Genomic DNA, 19,259 nt, shown 5'->3' on the forward strand with positions numbered 1-19,259 from the left:
CTGGCTCTCTCATCCGAGGCCCACGATGGCACAGGGGAGCAACAGGGTTTTGGTGCGTGTGCATTTCACTCAGAGTCTCCCTCTAGGCCTGCAACGTGGCCACTGCAAGGAGCATAACCTTCACCCCTGACCCTGTGTGCGTCATGCCTTGTCATTGCAAAGCACTGCTTCCAGTACCGTGGGGTACAAATGATCGATGGTAAAAATCATGTTCAACAGCGGGAATTTGAGCTCAAGGAAATGAGGTGCTTCCTCCTGTCACATACAGAAAAGGCAGCTTAAAAGGGTGTGACATCAGTGTGGGGAAAACCTAGTAAATGAAAACATTCCATCTCAACATAAGTGTCTGCCCTCTTTAAACTAAATGGGCAATCTGGTTGCATAAATGAAGATACGGGGCCAGTTGATCTGCCAATCACCCAGGAAAAAAGCACACTGCTAAAATCTCATCTTCAATAGCACTGACAGGTTTCTCCGAAGTGTATACAAACCTCTGTAATACGAGTGCACTTTGTGAGGTGTCAGTTTCTTCTTTAACATGACCCTTATGTCTGTGACATGATTTGGAAGCTTTAACTATTCTTATCATTGGCTTAGTGGTGAATCCTGACAGAATCTGGGCTTTAAACAAAGAAAGTAATAACCATCAGTTTATAACCAGAGGGTTACATATATGTCCAAGTGGCACATTGCCATTGTACTGTTATGGAACAGACTTAACCTTAATTACTTAAGGAAATACCCTGATTCAAGAATGGTTTATGTGTGGGTGTGTTTGTGGTGTACATCCGTTTTTACTGGATATTTAATAAAGCAAAAATAAGTGATGCCAGTCGCCCTAGACACGAGTGCTTCTTCAGCCAATACAAAAAGGTAAAAGTACACAGTTGGGGCTGGAACTACCTTTCCTGTCTTAAGAATCAGCATTTTAATATCATCATCAACACACCTAATTGGAAAAAAAAAAGTGGATGAGAGGTGTAAGTGCAGTATCTCTGCTTATATACCTACTGTACAAAGTAGTTCAACATAGACCTTAATCATCCTAAAACAAAAAAACACAAACAGCAGACTTACACTTCCAAAATCCAAATGCTTCGGCCTTGACCTACAGTAACCTCACCATAACGAAAAGTGCTAAATGTTTTTGGCAGTCCTTAACTTATGTAACCATATACACAAATACAATAGAGAGCATGCTTGCTGCAGACGGTGCAGAATTCTCATGTTGTTTTCAGAAAGGTCTCTACTGCTGTCCAGGCTTTTTTTCTTTTGCAGAGGAGTTTTCTTTTTTTCCCCCCTCGTTTGTTTGAATTGGCCTCACCAAAGCCTATCGGTTCCTGAAAAAGTGAACAAACAAAGCTATTGAAATCTAGCGGGCAGATAAAGCAGGAAGGGAGACTCCCCTCATCCCTCTAGAAAAGTAGCATACATACAGACAGCTGAAATAAAAGAAAGAACAACCCTAAATTCACGTGCAACCTTTTCAAACAGTGCAGATGGTTTTCTTTTTTTTTTTTCGCAGGGGAGAGAAGGGGGCCGTGGGATAGGGTCTGTGCATGGGATGGCCATCTGAGCAGCTCATTGGCTCTCCTCTGCTGTCAGAAAGTGGGGGAAAGTTCACCTCCCTAAATGTTTCTCTGCTTTTCCCTTACCGACCAACAGACGTCGCCAGAAACACTGGTGCACCCTAAATAGGAAGAGTAGGCCACTTCAAACTGCTGGCGTCTCAAGCATCTAAAAGGAGATTTAGAAATTGTTGCTCATATTTACACGCTCTTGGTAATGGCCTGCTGAACCCTCAAAAGCACTTTGTATTTTCTTTCTTTTGTCTAGTACAATGCCTAACCATCGGCGGCCTTCACAGCGCAGATCTTCAGGGCAACTGGGATTGTAACATATAAAAGCGTGTTATAATGTAAACTCAAAATGTGTAGGTAAACACAGAAATTCAGCTGCTAATGAAATTACAGTTGTAATTCTTCAACTTTTTTCTCTCTGGGGTAAAATAAATGTTATGTGGTAACTTCCATCAGGGACTGTAAGTATTATATTTAACTCCAGATCAGATCCCCTTATGAATTAATAAACAGTTCAAACACAGGTACATTATAACTGGCTACACCCAAATCAATCTGCCAACAAAACACTGAGGAATACTTTAAGACGAAAAACATCTAGCCAATACAATACCTTTGTATATGCTGCCACCTCATGGCCACTACAGGTGAAAGCTCATGTGGTTAACAGCAATTTCACTCCTGTTCTGGAGAGGGTTTTCGAACGGACATTCAGTCATTCATTTTTCAACAAAACAAACGCGCACAGTGAAATAAACTTCACTTATGTAGCCCCAAGACAACATTTTCAGAGGCTTAAATAACTCATTTCAAATGACAACCCAATCTGAAATAAATCACCAAATTATTAATTCATGCTCCCGGTGAACTCTTGGTCTGGACATTGGCAAATGCAGAAAAATGTGGTGTAGCTTTTTCACTACAGAACCCCTAAAACTGGATCCCAGCTTAAAATGCAGTACTTAGTGCGTCACGAAATATAGAGTGCTCTGCGTTTGATGCTGAAAAGGTTGAGAGGCTTAGGTACAGCATAAAAGAATGCTTTTAACAGTATGAGCTTGTAAAGCATGCCTTACAATTTTAATCTGCATGACAGACGTGATGAGTAACCTTTAATAGAGACTGCTAACCAGAAAGCACGGGTGGGTGTTTTACCAAGATTTAATATTTCTTAAACATTGGGTTTGAAAAAGAGTACAAAAGTGAACCGGTACGACAGAGTGCCGGTATAGTCTTCCCGTTCTGTCCAAGCTGTAAAAAGTGAAATAGATGTGTCTTTAAAAGCATATTCTACATATATTAATTGCCTTACATATACTTACTAGAAACAATACAAGTTACAAGTTTTAAATACACAAAGGCCTTGACTGTTTAAAAGTGACATCTTTACACTGGATTTTATGAAATCTGCCTAAAAGTACAATACAGTACATGAGAGCACAATGCCCCTCCCGGCGGTGAGTCATGCAATAGTACAATTCTTTCCACAACAGTGTCACAGCAAAACGCCACAGCCCAGCTCCTGCAGAGAGGGGCTGCTGGGAGAATTCAAGTTATAAAGAAGATTACAAAAAAAAAAAAAAACAAACTAAAAAACTCCAATAAAAACGGATTTAAAAGTCCATTTCCTATGAATATCATAAGCTTGATTTCCTTGGTGGTTTGACACTTGTAGACCTGGTCTGATTGTTTCCCCATCTGCCTCTTGCCATCCGAACCCCTTCTGGAACGCCAGTATGTGCATGGATCCAGCAGAAGGGTCAGTTTGCCATGTGACCAGACTTGGGAGCACAAACCAAAAGAAATGCTTTTCCGCACTTATGACTTAACGGCACTCGTGACAGCAGATTCAGTCCAAGGTGCTGAAATCAGCAGAGTGGCTCTTCTTCTGGTGTAGACATGCAGTAAACGGGCCAATCCTTGTTTGCGGCATCTCAGAGAGAGCGGAGGGTCATCAAAGAGGGAGAAGTCACAAACTTGCATACCCAGATTAAAGCCGCCATTCTGGCTCAACGCCGCATTCAGGATACCATCTGCACCGTTCTCGGGAGAGTTTCAAATACATGATTATAGCCACTTTGAAAATATAACCAAGATGTGAGCAGTCCTGTGAGGTTTTGCATCGTGGTGAAAAAGTCTGAATAAATTACAAAATTAAAATCAAATACAAAATACCTGGAGAATGCCTGAAAAGGGCCATCAACATGCAAAATCTGCTAAAATTCTGTCCTTGCATTCCGAAGTGAAAACCATGGAGCTTCCTTGAACTAACATACCTGTTGTGTATTTACAGTCCATGAACAGATTGTTTGCTGGCTTACGGAACAAAAAAATAATAAAAAACACTATGGGCAGTTATAATGCAAACAACTGAACACTGCTGTTAACAGCTGTACAGCAAATTATTCTACAATACATGATAGCACTGAACTCTGGATGAGAAGCTAAGAAATACACACAATTGATGTATAACTGCATATTGAAATGAAGGCAACTCAACATGAGATGTTTGTCACACTTCAAGTCATTCAGCTGTGCGAGCTTGGTTTTATTGCCATAGTGTTTCCTTGTTGACGGGCAGTGCCCATGGCCCTCTCCTGTGTGTGTGTGTGTGTGTGTGTGAGTGTGAGTGTGAGTGTGAGTGTGAGTGTGAGTGTGAGTGTGAGTGTGAGTGTGAGTGTGAGACTGTGAAAATGTAGGAAGTATGTGTATATGAGAACATGTCTGTGTTGTTTCAAGGTGGAGCAACGTGAATTGGTCTGATGCATTAACCTGTGATCCTGAATGAGAAAAAATAACAAAATGAATGGCGAAATGATGGAAAACAAAGGGAGGAGAGACCACCTCAGGCTTTCACAGTGTTACACAGTGAATCCTCTTTACTCTGTCCTGTGGGACTGTCCCAGTGGCATCCTCATGGGGGCAGCAGTGTGTTTCCTGCCCTGTCAAACTTCTTTCCTTTAGAGAGGGCTGCTACCTGCTTCATCAGCTCTCTGTTCTTTGTCTGCAGAGAAGCAAAAGAAGCACTGATTGAGCAGAAGGCAGAAGACTAGCATCTAATTATTTTCCCCGTCAGCCATTAGTGTTAATTTATACACAGCACATCTCTAAATGCTACAAAGTAAAGAGGGGTGACCCACCTCAAACACCACCCGGGTGATGCTTTACACCATATTGTGTGAGAATGCTCACCACATGTCCGTATTTAGGTGGAGAGGCAGGGCTTTATGCTGCCATTTAAACAGGGGCACGATTTTGTGGCTGGATTGAGAGAGCAGTCCCTACCTGTTGCTGTTCCATCGCTTCTTTGTGTGCCCTCTCCATGTTGTTCATCTTTGCCCTCATGCTAGACTCCTGGTACTGGAAGTCAGCTTTCAGCTCTGTGAGCTTGAGAAAGGTAAAACGAAAAAAAAAAAGGTGTTTGCCAAAAAACGTGGTAAATTTGCTGTGTTTTTGGGAGAATTTTCTGGCCTGGTTTCAAGGCAGTTCTCCAAAATACGAGACTACCTTTCTCTCCTTCTCTAGTATGGTCTGATCTCTTTGCTGCAGCAGTCTCTTCAGTGACATCACTTCCTCCTTCAGCTGGCTGATCAGGATGAAATTGTCTGTTCCTCCTGAGTCCATCGACTGATTGATGGAGCTACTGCTGGAACAGAGTGGCAGCTCTTTACATGTTGTTTGCAAAGAACACTGGTAACTATGTATATACAGTTTGAATAAATAATCAAAGAATCTGAAATGATACATTAAAGACTGACATAATTTCTTCTGGTTATTCAAATACAAAAACACTCAAGAATTTCAGCAGAATTGTGAGCATGACAAAAATACACCACACATCTGTATCCATTAGTTTAGCCTAAAAACTTGTCCCCACAAATTCTCCCTGCATACCTGTCTCCGTTCGATGGCTTAGTCTCCAGTTTTGGTTTCTTCTTTGGGGTTTCGTTCTGAATTGAGGAGGATTTATGGCTGAAGGAGAAGAGATGAGAGACATGAAAACCAGCATCCAGGATCCAACATGCATCCAGTTTGAGGAGATTTCATCAAAAGGGTCAAAGTGATAAACACACACATGCACGAGCACGCACACACACACGAGCATCTCAGAATCAACACACCTCTCCACTGTTAACAGTGGATTTAACTCTGTACTGCGATTATGGCTGTGCTTGAAGAGGAATCCACCATTACGTGAACTCAATGAGGGGTGCAAACTCGAGTCTCACCTCTGCTTCCAAACTCCCTGGTCCTGCTCTGGGCTGAGGCTGCTCAATCTGCAGTGAACAAAACCACCACCACAAATATGTTAAACCTTACTAGGGAACAGAGCTCTTCCCACATCCATTTTCTAATGTCTCACATTGCTGAATGCACAACATCACACAAATTCACCAGCTGGCAGAGGGGGAGGGGAATCCAAGACAGCAACAGCAGTCTGTTTAGAATACAGGCAGAATCCTACAAGGCCCACGAAACTAGCAGTTCCTTTTTGTGTCAGATTGCCAAACACAAGGGACCATTTCCTTCAAATCAAAAACGTCAGACAACTTCACTACGACCTATAGCCCTTAATGTGTTTTTATGACTGTTGGCCCCAGTCTCAGACCCAGGGAGGGACAGATTTATTCATCCCCAACCCCTGAGGTTACTGACACAAACCCTTCCCCTGCACCTGCCTTGTAAAAACACTGCTAAGTTGAGAGAAGAAATGTGGAAATCAAATCTTAGCTGTTGTTGCAATGAATTTTATCTAAAAAGCATTTTACACCAAAGTGAAACAGAACAAGCTGGCTTTAAGCCTGGCCTCCCATTTCCTTGTGAAGGTAAGATGTGACTCTCGCAAGGCTGTGACCAAGGCTCTGTGGATCTCAGAAGGTTGCCTTGGTATAGCTTCGCAACACTGGAGGTGGAAGCTTCCCAAATAACATTTTTCTTAACCTAACTGAAACACAAATATTCAAGTAGAACAGAAAATTCCATTCAAGCCGTTAGCCATACAGCATGTAAAAACCCAGACTAGGTTTCTGGCTCAGCATGCATCTTAACACATAATTCTGCCAGGAACACCCTTCATTTTTACTTCCATGAATACCTGAGCTGTGCCTCACCACGGACAGATACTATACAGCATAAGAGTGGAAGTGGGAAGCCTACTTGTGGTGTGAGCTGCTGTGTCGCTGGTGGTGGTGGTGGTGGTGGTGATGGTGGTGGTGGTGGTGTCTGGGGTGGTGCTCCTTCTCGTTCAGAGACGAGGAGTTGGAGTGGGAGGAGCCGAGTCCTTTCCTCTGCTCCTTGGTTTTCTGCAGGACACGGCGGTAGGACAGCGTGCACAGCCAGCACAGCAGCTTCCCGTCCACCTGCCGCATGAGAGACCGTGCATGCACACTGTCAACAGGTAGGGCAAGGAACTCAAAAGCTTATTCCAAGGTACATAGGGAAAAAAAGCCTTAAAAATCCACCATAGACACACATGGACTGCCAATACTCATCCAAAGGGGGGGGGGGGGGATACTCCCTCTAATAATTCCTTGCACGGACACAATGTCAACTTGCCTCATTCCAAATGTGGTGCATTGGACATCATATGCGCTCACCATTTTCGCATGCAAGACACACATGCTCAGTCAAAACTCTAATGCATTCACACGTGGAATGGAACGTTGACTGGCTGCACAAGCGCTTCTCTGAGCCAACGCTGCTCTTCCCCTGAGCGCCTTGGCTAAGCAACAGCTCATTCTACAGCCTACTACATAAAAAAACCCATCTCCTATATGGCAGCAGAGGTACACACTGACTAATCTGGACCTGATGGCAGGCATTTTGGCCCCAAAACTGCTTCATTCTCACATTAAATAACACCGATTATGTCTGCGATAAGTTACAGGAGGGTTAAAACATTTATTGGAGAATTTAACAGCGTTGACTAAGCAGCAGATGGCAGCTTAGGCCATTAAGCCCTTCTGAGTAATTCTAACAACTGCCAATTGAGTCATTCAAACACTCATGTTTGTATAGATTTCCCAGCACAGTGCTACAAATACAAAATGTCTAAGATGGAAGCAGAGATTAAATTTCATGGTAATATACCAGATACACCGACAATCGCCACACAAAGGGTTGTAAAACTGGTCCACCATTTCACATATCTAACTAATTGCTACGATCATACCAGCGAAAATCATGGGTAAAACGTCAGAGATCATTCAGCGTGACATTCAGAGCTGAAGGGTTGCGTTTCGCCACTCCCAATACCTTTCTTCTGCCCTCCTCCTTGCGGTCGAACGCGCATTGCTGCTTGCACTGCTCACATGTCTGCGGGGGCCCGTACTTCTTCTCCGAGTTTGTGCAGCGCTGACACTTAGTACCAATGAAGGCAGCTATGATGTTGCAGTACTGGCAAGGTTTGGGCTGTAAAATTAAATAAAATGGCATGGCAACTAAACAAGGGCATGAGTCAAAAATGGCCAAAATCAGTTGGACTTGAACTGACAGCACAGTAGAGAAACTGTGTGTCAACAGCTAACGCAGTAACAAGTTGACTCAAGTTACTCAAATGCTAGCTTGTGTTCACTGCCAGCTTTACTGTGTATAAGAGTGTTTAGACTTGCTGTGATTCTAACTTGCGAATCTGCACTTTTGACAGTGAAATCCATTTAACAATCCAACAAACAACAAAATGTTGAACTTACTGTTCCAAACTGTTTGACATTCTGAGCACACTTTTTGCAAATAGTGTTTGTCTTGCTGTTTTTAAAAAGACAGAAAAAAATATATATTAGTTAAAACAGCAACAGAACATAAAGCATTACCTCACCACAAAAAAATGTGTGTTGCACCTTAAAATCTTGCGCAATTAAAACTGCCATCACAATGAAAATATAAATATTACAAAGGCAGAATTGATCCTGGTAAAAAAGAAAATCACAACAGGTTGTTACGGGTGTGTTGCAATTAAATATCTACTGCCAACAAATGAAACATCAGCGTTTATAGCTAGTCTCATCAGTGTCATTTTGTTCTGCTACCGTCCATTTTCAGGTGTTTTTTGTCAAAACATACCTTTCTTGTTGGAACTCCGACCGGCAGTATGTGCATTTTACAATAGGGTGAGCTATCCGACACTCCTGTTTGAAATAAAATACATGCAAAATGTCAATAAAATAATCTCAAGTGGTAAAAAATATTGCACAGTATAGGCCAACTTTATTCTCTTACAGTCCTCTTTTATCAAAATAACTTTAACTGGCAACAGCGAGTTAGATGGCAGTTCGGGTTGTAAACTTGGGAGAGCGATTTTATCAAAGCGTTAACAAACGCGTGACGTTAGAAATCATCGAGATATGCTAACAGCAGACATAGTGTACAGCTAGCTATAGTTAGAACTCAGAAGGTTAATTCAATGTCAGAGAAAATGGAATATAAAAAAATCGCACAAGTCAGCCATTTATTCATTGCAATAGCTATTGTTACAATGATTAGCTATCTTGACTGATACTGAGGTGTACGATTTTACCCCACTAGTGAAGTAGTGAACTAGTTAAGTAACTAAAAATTAAGCAACTAAATTGCGATCCGATTAGTAAGATAGGTATCTGGGTACAATAACTAAATTTGGATTTGCATAGGTCATGGGCAAAACTACATCAATTTATAGATATGAAGCTAGTTAGCAAGCTAAAATGCCAACACACGTGTGGCCGGCAATTAGCTAACCATACTGTACTGTGTTTCAAATACAGCCAGTCACTTAACTCGCCAGTAATAATGATCATACTTAAATACCGTGATAATAACAATGTCACTTAGACAGCTACCTGGTGTCGATCTTCCCAAACACGCTAGCTAGCCAGCAACTTGGTAAGAAGATCCGAAAGGTTAGTTGGGTAGCCAGCTCGCTCATTGAGAACTGAAGTCAGCCTTTATCGTGACTTGATCGAACACCCAGCTACCTGGCTTGGTAACTAATGAGCATCGTAACCCGTGTTTTGGTTGTGGGTAGATAGCAAGCGACATGTGGTGAGCATTATGTATTTAACCCCATTTGTACAGCCAGGAACGCGAGCTGCCAGCTAGCGTAGCTAGCTACAGAACCTCGAAAAAGCCACTCGTCCCCGGCGCAGTCTGCACACGCGTGAATCCTGGCTCTATAGCTATAGCCTTTGCGCTCTTTTTTACATGTTAGGCTGCCTGGCTAGCTAGCGGTACGTGGGTGACAGGATATGGCCAAACCTTGCACAGCTGTTGTCCCTGTGAAAGCTCTTCAAACGGATACCGCTGGTTACACTTCGTACACGCGTACAGGGCCGTCGTTGCCATTCTCATCAACAAACAAAAAAGAAAATGTAGCTAGCTAACTAGCTAGCTCGTTAGCCTTCCAGCTAGCCTGCTAGCTAGCCTATGTCTGTATGATACAAATACAAAAAATGCAAATATTTCAAATATCTACCATGAGAATATGGATAGCTGGCTAGATATTTGAAAGCATGATTATAAAATATCGATGAAGTGTACCAATAAATGTACATCCACTGTCTCTACAATGGTCTTTAAAGGGAGTTTTAAGCTCTTCTCGGCTTTTTCTTTTTTTCTTTCCTTTTTTTCCTCTCTTTTTTTTGTTTCCGCGTCATCACTCGGACCGGATGCGACCAACAACTACAAAGGAGGGACCTAAGAACCAACCATCGCTGACTTGCCAATGGGCGGGAATTTGCAGGGCGTTTTTTTCCTCATCGGTTACACTTCGCATTCTACTGTGGTTTACGTTGGCTGACCACGTGATGCGGCTGAGCCAATAAAATAATAAAACGCTGTGCATCTGTTGAGTAAAAAACAAGCCACAATAGACATCAAACGTGTACTCCCCTTTAAGAAACAAATAATTCCTTTTATATACTTTCTGTGACGTAGGCAAACACTCACAGCTGTAATGTTAGGGTTATAAGTTACATGATCGTCACTTCGTTCTGCTTTTAAATAGATAGCTGTTTGAAATAATGTTAGAGTCCAGCTAGCATAACTTGGTACATGAGAATTGAAAATGAGAGAGCTCATTGGTAGATGTTTCAAAGCTGTATGCAATTTAGCTATAGTCACCACCACTTCTGCTCACTATAAGTGTCATAAGTACCACGATAATATTTGCTCATTGCATTTTTAGAACGAGTCTACATCCAAAACTTCAGCATCGTCTGCCACACCCTCCCCTGTTGTGACGCGCTTGCGTAGCACCGTGGATTTTACGCGGTCGTGTTTTGTTTCCTGTATTCTCCGCTGTGGAGTGGGTTTACATGGCTAGGCTCTCTTGTGAAGAGAGGCAACTGTTGGATAGCTAACTTTAGTAGAAGATGAAGCGGGTGCTTGAAGACAAGCCGGAGGCGAAATAGTAATTTATTTTTGATGGAGACAACTTCAGAATCAGCAGTGGCATGGGGTACAGGTGAAACGGTACGATGCTGTAGCTTGATGGCTAATGTAGTTTACTTGAAGCACTCATTTATTTAAAGTTAGCTTGATCAGTCCATTTTCTGTTGCTGGCAAGCTTAATTAGCTTTATGTGTCGACATAATGTTTAATAATTTTAATAAACTGAGCACATGTATATTTACCTTGTTAGGAAATTATCACACTCCTGGTTCAGCTAGCTAGTATAAGTTTCAGCTAATGGACTAATTTATGTATATTGAGTTCTCTGCCATCTATTTAGCACCCAAGTGGACTAACTTGGTATTCATTCATTTTTGACATGGAAGGCATAAAAGTATAAAAACTGAGTAACATTTTGTGAGACTGCTAATTTCTGCAATGGCGGCATCAGGCGGGTTAGCGGCTTGCTGCATTTTTGCTAACCTTTGCACGCTATATGTGGACATAGTTAGTCTGCACAGCTAGCCGTCTAACTCGTTAGCTCTCAGTAAAGTTGTTTATAAACCTGATCAAGACTTGATTCGATATAGCAAGCTAGCTAGTGTCAGCTAGAAGTCAGCTGTTGAGTATCGTGATGGTGCATTTGTGCGGGTATGGAGACACATTATCAGCAGGGGAGAGGAGGCTGGACCGGTAGCTAATATTCTGATAAGTATGGCAGAGGCTCAGTTCCCTTGTGCATGGGGATTAGTTTTATTCTTCCTGTGCAGGACCGCAGGCCTGGCCACTCTCGGGGACACGCAATGTCGGACACCGTATCCCTACCATCCTTCGCCGAGTACCCCTCGGACCGGCCTTTTCTAAGCGCAGACCTCCACCCGCGCCGGTTCCACAGCAGGACTGTGAGGGCTTTCCCAGAGAGCAACAGTGCAGGTAGCGTATGCCAGTACCCCCTGTTCACTGCTCGGCATCTTTCACTCCAGGGACTGGATCAATACTCTTGAAGTGCTGCATTTTCTCGGGTTGTTTTCTGACCGTACATATTTTAGCCTAGTTTCAGGTTTCTTTTTTTAGTCAATGTACACGTAGTTAGAGCTTGCTCAGTAGACCAGTGAGACAGCTACAAGAAGACTTGGGAATTGTAGTGATGCCTGGGCCAAGGTTACCTATACAAACACATACTCCTACTCTTTCCTCAGCTGGTTTAGACAATGAACTGGACCTGGAGGCTAGTGAACATGGTGTCACTACCACAGTGTCATCTTTCTTAATGCAGTCAACATTGTCAAATTTAGTCAGGGCTGAATTAAAATATAATTTTCTGATCACACCATCATGAATGATTCATTCTCCTCTGACAAGGAAACAATGCTCAGTGGCAGCTATAATTAATGAGAAGGCCAGTCCATTCATATTGCATGCAGGTATGCTGAAAAGCCTTATCTTAATATAGATTAATCTTGAGGACTTTTGCTTAATTTTAGATAATTAACTATGAAGCAAGGCAGAAATAACAACCCAGTACTACTTTGATGCAGTACAGTACTGTAATTTCTGCTCTTAATTTAATGAGCCATTATTTCAGAGTAATTGGAAGTAGACATACCTGTGACACTTGATCCTGTCAGGGGATTGTAATGAGGTGGTAGTTTAACCTACTCTTGTAATCCTGCAGGGTGAACCATGGGACTACTCCATTGACACCCACAACAGATGTGTACAGACCATTCTCTGCTGGTTCAAAACAGTCAGCTAGGTCAGGGCTACAATTTATCAAGAGTTAATTGTATGAAGTGGTGAGATTCAAAGCACTCTCATCTCTCGCCCCCTCTTCTAAGTTGTGACTCACAGTAGAAGTTCACTCACTTAAGGCACATAGAATATAAGGGCTGTTTTCTTTCTCTCTTGCATGGCCTTTGATCAGAGGGAACAGAAAGTAATTTTTCTTCATTGCTGTGAATAATCAAGGTGTGATGTCCTAGTCCATAAAACCAACAGGAATGTGCCTGAAGTTTCTCTTCACTGAAAAACATTCAGGGATAGGCGCTTGTACTCTGTGAGGTAGTCAAGCACATTTCAGTGCAGCAGGAAAAAAAGCAGCAGACCTGCAATGTGATCCAAGCAATTACTACCTGAGATGGTGCAAAAGCAATGTGCCTCATGACCGCACAGGGATTACAGTTACCGAGTCACCTTTAGACTAATGGGGGAATATAGTCCATTGTAATGGCCAGTGGTGAATTACTATGTGTGTTGTGCTGTACAGCCATCCTGTCTGCGCTGAAGAATCTGCAGGAGAAGATCCGGAGGCTGGAGCTGGAGAGGTCCCAGGCAGAGGAGAACCTGCAGCGGCTGTCTCAAGAAACCTCCCAGTACAAGAAGGTCCTGGAGGGTGAGAGGGAGGGCAGCAGCGGAAGCCGCCAACGCGACCAAGGTGAGTGATCCACCAGAGGTCGCCTCGAGCTGTGGCTATACTGGCTTTCTGTCTGAGCCTGTTAAGTCTTCCAAGTGTCTCTCGGTCCCGCAGAGCTAAGCACACTACTGGCTGCGACCGAGTCCCGCTGTAACCTCCTGGAGAAGCAGCTGGAGTACATGAGGAAGATGGTGCGCAATGCTGAGTCAGAGAGGACGGCTGTGCTGAAGCAGCAGGTGGCTATAAAATCACCAAAGGACCGTGCTAGCCAGCTCTCTCTGACCTCAACAAAAGATGCTGGTCTCTGGTAGACAACTGTTTAGTTTGACCTTTACTGCAGTTTTTTAAAATTTGTTTTGTTTTTAATGCAGGTCTCCCTAGAGAAGGATAAATCAGATGACCATGGGGAAGTTCAGGCCAAGTTGGAGAAGCTGGACATGTTGGAGCAGGAGTACATGAAACTCACAGAGACTCAAAACCTGGCAGAGGTTGGTTGCCTCACCATCATCATAGTTACAGGACCAGAGATCTCTTTCAGCTTTAACCACTGAAAAACTGTATCACATTATAGCATCTGCATCTACAATTATATAAAATTATATATAATGTGCATATACACACGCACGCACACACAATATGTGTCACTCCCCATCAGTGAAGTTGTGCCCATCCTCCAACTGCCGCTTTGCTCACTGTAATGTGTTGGGACACTTGCAGTGTGAAAAGTAGTGGCTGTTGGTTTGTGAGTATTGGAGGATTGCATTCATTACACCCCAGCACTCCCACATGAGTACAGTGGACATTATGCTGAGATGGGCATAACGTATCCAATTGGCAGTTCCAAAAAAGAGCTGAATAATGTGGGGAAAAAGCAAAAAAAAAAAAACACTGAAATGCCAAAATGAAATCTAGTTTGAACAGGGACGAGAGGACATTAAATAACAGCTTAGACAGGCGTCATGATGTTTATGTTTTGACAGAGACAGTTGTCACCACAAATATTCCTTTGGAGAAAGTTGACAGTCCAAAAATTGGATTGTCATAAAATTGGACATGCATTTCTTCACAAACACATGATAAATAGCTGGGCACTTCCAACTGTTAATCACTTCAGAAAGGAGGAGTTACTGCACACAGCCAATATGCACAAATACAGCATTCAGGAGCTGATGAAAACATTGGCAGTGTGTCTGTATCTGTGGACGGGTCTACAGATGTACAGGATCAGTATGGTCTGCGTATTTGGTTTGTTTTGTGAGGACTAAGTTTGGGTGAATTGAGTTGTTCTGACAGATGGAGTGTATTTACACTGTATGAGTTATTCCGTGGTGGCAGAAGGCATTGTGAAATGTTTAAACACATTCAAAGTGGATTTCAAAAACGTGACTGGATTTGTCTCAGATAATCAAGGCGTTCAACAGCATTCTGCATAGCTTATTGCCATTTCATTACATCTGACTTCTAACTCCCACATTGTGGCCCATGCAGGCATTAAATGGTCAAGTAATTTCCTGAAAGCTGAGAACATTTGTTGCAACCACAAAAAGATTTTCAAACATTATCCAAGCACAACAGTGTGTGCAGGACACAGTCTTTAGCTGTAATGTAATTCTGTATGCATCTGTTTTCTGCGCAAGCTTTGTGGAGTTGGAGATGGATGTTTTAAATATGCTTGTTTTTTCTGGAAGAAATATAAGCGTTTGTAATATCACAAAATGTCTTTCCTTTGTAATAATATTAAAATTAAAAATTGCATACAATTTTACTCAGTTATATATACAGTGTGTGTGCCTGTATACTGTCATTCCACCGGCTTGTCCTTTCTCATTCTCGTTCAGAGTAAGATCCGAGAGCTGGAGCGCAAACTGCAGGAGGAGGAGCACCAGAGGAAGCTAGTCCAAGACAAGGCTGCCCAGGTAGAGCCCTGTTTCTTTCTGTTCTCCATTTCTCTCTTCTTTGTGGCCTTTTTTTTCCACATTGCACATAGTTGATGCACACAGTTGAAGTCAGAAAGGTGGGAGAGGCCTTGTGGCTTACCTTCATTAGAGTCACAAAGTAGTTACTAAAGCCTCTTTCTCACTTGTTGCGACAAGAGATGACTATGATGAATACACATTCCAGTTGATGCCACTTACTGTCTCAGTTCATACACTGTTATTAAACACAAGGAATTGAGCATCTCTTTTGTCCCTCTCAAGGATAATGTGTGCGCATTAAAATCCAGTCATCCAGAAAGCAGAAGCTTCAGTCTTTTCATCAGACTTTACAGTTGCTCATTAGCTTTGTTTTTTCAGCAGAGTTGTTCTGAAATCCATCTATAAACATGTCAGTTTATACAGCCTCACAGATCCCTCTGAATCTTATCCTCATGCCATATATCTTGCTAGCTAAATTATAAATAGCTTCATGCACGGCTCCAACAATGAGTACACAAACGCTAAGGTAGCTGGCAAAAGAAGTAACCTTTTCCTGTCCCATCATGCCTTTCAAGAGGACAGTAGGTGGCAAAAGAGGTTCTAGAAACCTATGCTAGCTACCTGGATACCAAATCCAGTTCTTGTCAGCAAATCATAGCAAGACCATATGCTATTTTTTATCATTGTTATCTCTTTAATAATTTATCACCTTTTAATACTTATATCAAGTATAATCATATCACGTATATTACATGTATATTATGTGTAATATTTTATGTTGTGTATTTTCCTGTCTTGTTTTGAAGGACTTTGAGATTCATTTATAGAGAAAGGCAATATAAAATACATTATTTTTCATTAATTACTTTTGCTTTCACACCTATTCCTGTGAGCTGTGGAGGATGCTGTACCTGTGTAACCTCAGTAGCTCCTCTTCAGTTACAGACAGGGTTAGAGGCCAATCGCATCTTGCTCCAGTCAGTGTCACCCAGCCCTCCCAGAGCTAAGAAAGACAGGAAAAAGAAGTCTGCTGCCAAGGTAAGGTTTGGCACATGGCGTCTCTTGTTTAATGTGCACCTGTAGTCATCACTCCTGGACACTATTCTGACACGACTTTGGCATCTTCCTGTCACCCAGAAGCCCTTGCAGCAGTATCAGTCCTACGCACAACCGCATTACAGACTGAGCCTAGGAGACGTGCCCTTTGTGGCTGGAACAGTAAGTAAGGTATACCTCATGGTAAATAATAAATAATAACAAACCAAGGAAGCAATGGGAAAGGTTGTGTGGTGAAATCCAAGCAAAATGGTCAGAAAGAGAAAAGGGGGGTTTCAGACCTGTATGAAACCCATTTCTTTTCTGTGTGAATGTCAGTCAATCCTGGTTATGGCCACTTTGCTCTCAGACTTTGTCATGAACAAAACTGTGAACCTTTTGTTCATTTTCAGAGCATATTATTATAACATAAGTCTCAGTAGCCATTGCGATAAATTGTTTGGTCAGGCCTGTACTTGAAGGGCATGGAAAGTAAGTTATTTAAAGTATATTTAGAAGTTGTTTTGTAATACAAAATACATCCCATCTCTCTAGTCCACAAGTACGAGCCACTCAGTCCGTGCCAACGTCCAGCACGTCCTGCACCTTATGAAGCAGCACAACCGGCAGCTTTGCAACGACCGCGTGCTTAGCGGGGTGCCATTGGCCAGAAGGTCCTCCCATCCAACCTCTTCCACCAATGGGAAGAAGTCTTCTGCCAGCCGCTCAAGCAGTAGCTCCTCCTCCTCTTCCTCCAGCAGCGGGGAGCTGTCAGAGCTCCTACTGGCCTTGCAGGATGAGTTTGGCCACATGAGTTTGTGAGTGCTCCTTGGTTGCTCTTTAATGAAACAGTTCTGCAGGCCGTTTTCCACAGATTAGTCCTTTTATGTTTCCTCACCATTACATAGTGGAGAGCTCCCTTTACAGTGGCTCGTTTAATATTCTTTCAACAATTTTATGACTGGTTTATCTGCTGTATAAGACATGATGGAACAAGAAGGTACCAGTGACCAGGTCAGCCACCATCGAGTGTGGGAGAGTACCCTTGCATGAGAATGTATACTGTGGACAGCTCTGAAGAGTGTGACTGCTGTTCCTGACAGTGAGCACCAGGAGCTGGTAAAGCAGATCCAGGACTCGCGGTCTGATTGTCTGCGGCAGGACCTGGAGAGGGAGCTGGAAAGCCTGGTGAAGAGGATGGAAGGCAAAGGGGAGCAGATCGCCAAGGTGCGGCGGCACCAAGCACAGGTCAGAGACCCCTGAGGTTGCACTGAGGAGACACTGGGCCTCACTGTTCCGTGCTGCATTTCCCTTTCTCTTTCAGTCAGGTGTGAGAACTTTCTTGGCCACCTCTTCTGCGTGTACCCATGCCAGCTTTCCTCTCCTTTCCTCTCAGTTGGAAAAGTTGAAGAAGGAGTCGAGGAGCCAGAGGGGACATCCCGGTGAGGTGAAGGTGACCACCACAGTCACCACACGAGGCAGGGGCGCCAGACAAGTCAAAGTCCAGCCAGGGAGCAGAAGCAAAGACAGCCTGAGGCTGCTGAAGGACATGCAGAGCCTCCAGACCTCCCTGCGCAGTGACCAGGTCCACTGGGACTACTGAGAGTGTGTGTGTGTGTGTGTTTGTGTGTGTGCGCGGGTCACAGGGTTAAGGTTTTTCTCTCCACCTTGACCAGCAGTGAGTTTTCACCTTGCGGTCTCAAGGAGACCACACTGATGACTAAAAGCGTTAAACGCTCACGTTGAGTTGTGCTCTGGGTTTACCATGAACGTTTGTCCCAGGTCTGCTGGAAATACTGAACTTCCTGCATGCTGACCAGGTCAGACCTTCTTGGGGACCTCTGAGGGGTGTGGTCACTTTGTGTTGTGAGTGCAAGCTGAAACTGCTGGGGGTATAGAGGTGTAAAGAGCACAGGGTTGCTCCCAGAAACCTCAGCTCTAGCATCTCCGTCCCAGTACAGCACTGTTATTACACAGAGCATATTAAAATCCGTCCGTTAAGCATACTGCTGAGCCCAGGGATTTTTTTGATATTACTGGAACGCTTTGTGTTTATAATGGATTGGAAGGCTCAGAGAGTCTGTTCTTGAGGGAGCTCTCTCCATTCTAACAACTGCAGTTTAGCCTCAAGCCACCAGTGCCTCGGCGTTCATACACAGTTGCATGTGTAATGGAACGTGAAGCAAGTCCGAACCGCGAGGCTTCTTTAGTCCACAATCGGAAGTCCGCAACCAACTTGGCTGGGCAGCTGAAATGTGTCAAATCCCTGTGCTAAGGAAACAGTGAAGGCTGAGAAAGCCAACCTTCACTTCCTGGGACCTGCTGATTGACTGAAGAGAGCAATAAAAAGACAAAACTGAATACGTGCTGTAATTTTCAGGTGAAATAATGGGCTGGATGCTGTACGTAACATGGGTTGGCTTTTACCATTTCTGCATATACAGGTTGTGTAATTCTATCAGACATTCTAAAATAAAGTATTTATTTTTTACAGCATAAATTTGTGCTGGTTTCACAGTGACATTAAAGGGCTTCTCAGTTCTCATAGGTGTGATTAGTGTCATAAGTGTGTGATTAGATCTTTACTGTGATTTGACTCCTCCAACTACTTTTAGCACTGATCTTTATTTCCCAACATGTCTTGTCACCTAGTCAGGTATAAAAAATAGAGTCACTCTAGTAGCAATATGAGTAAATTGTATTCTGAAATACTTCCAAAATGGGTGAATGAGTTCCCATTTTCCAACTTATTTGTGTGAGGAACTTCCCCAAACAGCATACATTGAACAGTTTGGAATTTGGCAGGAATTTGCTAGAACTATAGTATCAGGCTGATACAAGGAGCAGTACAAGGCTGAACAGGAGAGGAACATGTGACAACCATCAGTATATATGATTAATCAATTCAGTCTTTAAGCAGCAATAAAACTATTTCCCCATTCAAGACTT

General features: G+C 43.0%; 2 protein-coding genes across 4 annotated transcripts; one reads left to right on the forward strand and one right to left on the reverse strand.

Moving 5' to 3' along the window:
- Positions 1-3,141: 3,141 nt before the first annotated feature.
- On the reverse strand, positions 3,142-10,189 carry LOC118783000 (protein FAM76B). 2 transcript variants are annotated; one of them, XM_036536649.1, is made up of 10 exons: positions 9,813-10,189; positions 8,643-8,707; positions 8,273-8,327; positions 7,836-7,991; positions 6,738-6,940; positions 5,810-5,857; positions 5,475-5,552; positions 5,088-5,223; positions 4,866-4,967; positions 3,142-4,584 (listed from the first exon to the last, which is right to left on the reverse strand). In XM_036536649.1, the coding sequence occupies exons 1-10, from the start codon at positions 9,903-9,905 to the stop codon at positions 4,495-4,497; spliced, it is 1,026 nt and encodes a 341-aa protein (XP_036392542.1). In that variant the 5' UTR covers positions 9,906-10,189; the 3' UTR covers positions 3,142-4,494. The 2 variants fall into 2 exon arrangements, with proteins under 2 accessions (XP_036392542.1, XP_036392541.1); XM_036536648.1 differs by having other exon boundaries at positions 5,088-5,226.
- Positions 10,190-10,858: 669 nt separating this feature from the next.
- cep57 (centrosomal protein 57) lies at positions 10,859-18,764 on the forward strand. 2 transcript variants are annotated; one of them, XM_036536730.1, is made up of 11 exons: positions 10,859-11,027; positions 11,717-11,879; positions 13,213-13,380; positions 13,474-13,595; positions 13,731-13,847; positions 15,198-15,275; positions 16,215-16,313; positions 16,413-16,502; positions 16,866-17,128; positions 17,414-17,558; positions 17,707-18,764. In XM_036536730.1, exons 1-11 carry the CDS (start codon positions 10,980-10,982, stop codon positions 17,911-17,913), a joined length of 1,500 nt encoding a protein of 499 aa, XP_036392623.1. In that variant the 5' UTR covers positions 10,859-10,979; the 3' UTR covers positions 17,914-18,764. The 2 variants fall into 2 exon arrangements, with proteins under 2 accessions (XP_036392623.1, XP_036392624.1); XM_036536731.1 differs by having other exon boundaries at positions 16,413-16,493.
- The last annotated feature ends 495 nt before the right edge of the window (positions 18,765-19,259 follow it).

Source organism: Megalops cyprinoides, chromosome 9 (genome assembly GCF_013368585.1).
Source record: "Megalops cyprinoides isolate fMegCyp1 chromosome 9, fMegCyp1.pri, whole genome shotgun sequence".
NCBI lineage: Eukaryota > Metazoa > Chordata > Actinopteri > Elopiformes > Megalopidae > Megalops > Megalops cyprinoides.

Excerpts from the sequence above, each read along its gene's own strand:
- cep57 (XM_036536730.1), top strand. The coding sequence starts at position 10,980 with ATGGAGACAACTTCAGAATCAGCAGTGGCATGGGGTACAGGTGAAACG. Across the intron at positions 13,596-13,730 it reads CGGCTGTGCTGAAGCAGCAG|GTCTCCCTAGAGAAGGATAA; the intron begins GTGGCTATAAAA and ends TTTTTAATGCAG. Across the intron at positions 15,276-16,214 it reads TCCAAGACAAGGCTGCCCAG|TTACAGACAGGGTTAGAGGC; the intron begins GTAGAGCCCTGT and ends GCTCCTCTTCAG.
- LOC118783000 (XM_036536648.1), bottom strand. The coding sequence starts at position 9,905 with ATGAGAATGGCAACGACGGCCCTGTACGCGTGTACGAAGTGTAACCAG. Across the intron at positions 8,708-9,812 it reads AGGGACAACAGCTGTGCAAG|GAGTGTCGGATAGCTCACCC; the intron begins GTTTGGCCATAT and ends TATTTCAAACAG. Across the intron at positions 7,992-8,272 it reads ATGTCAAACAGTTTGGAACA|CCCAAACCTTGCCAGTACTG; the intron begins GTAAGTTCAACA and ends TTAATTTTACAG.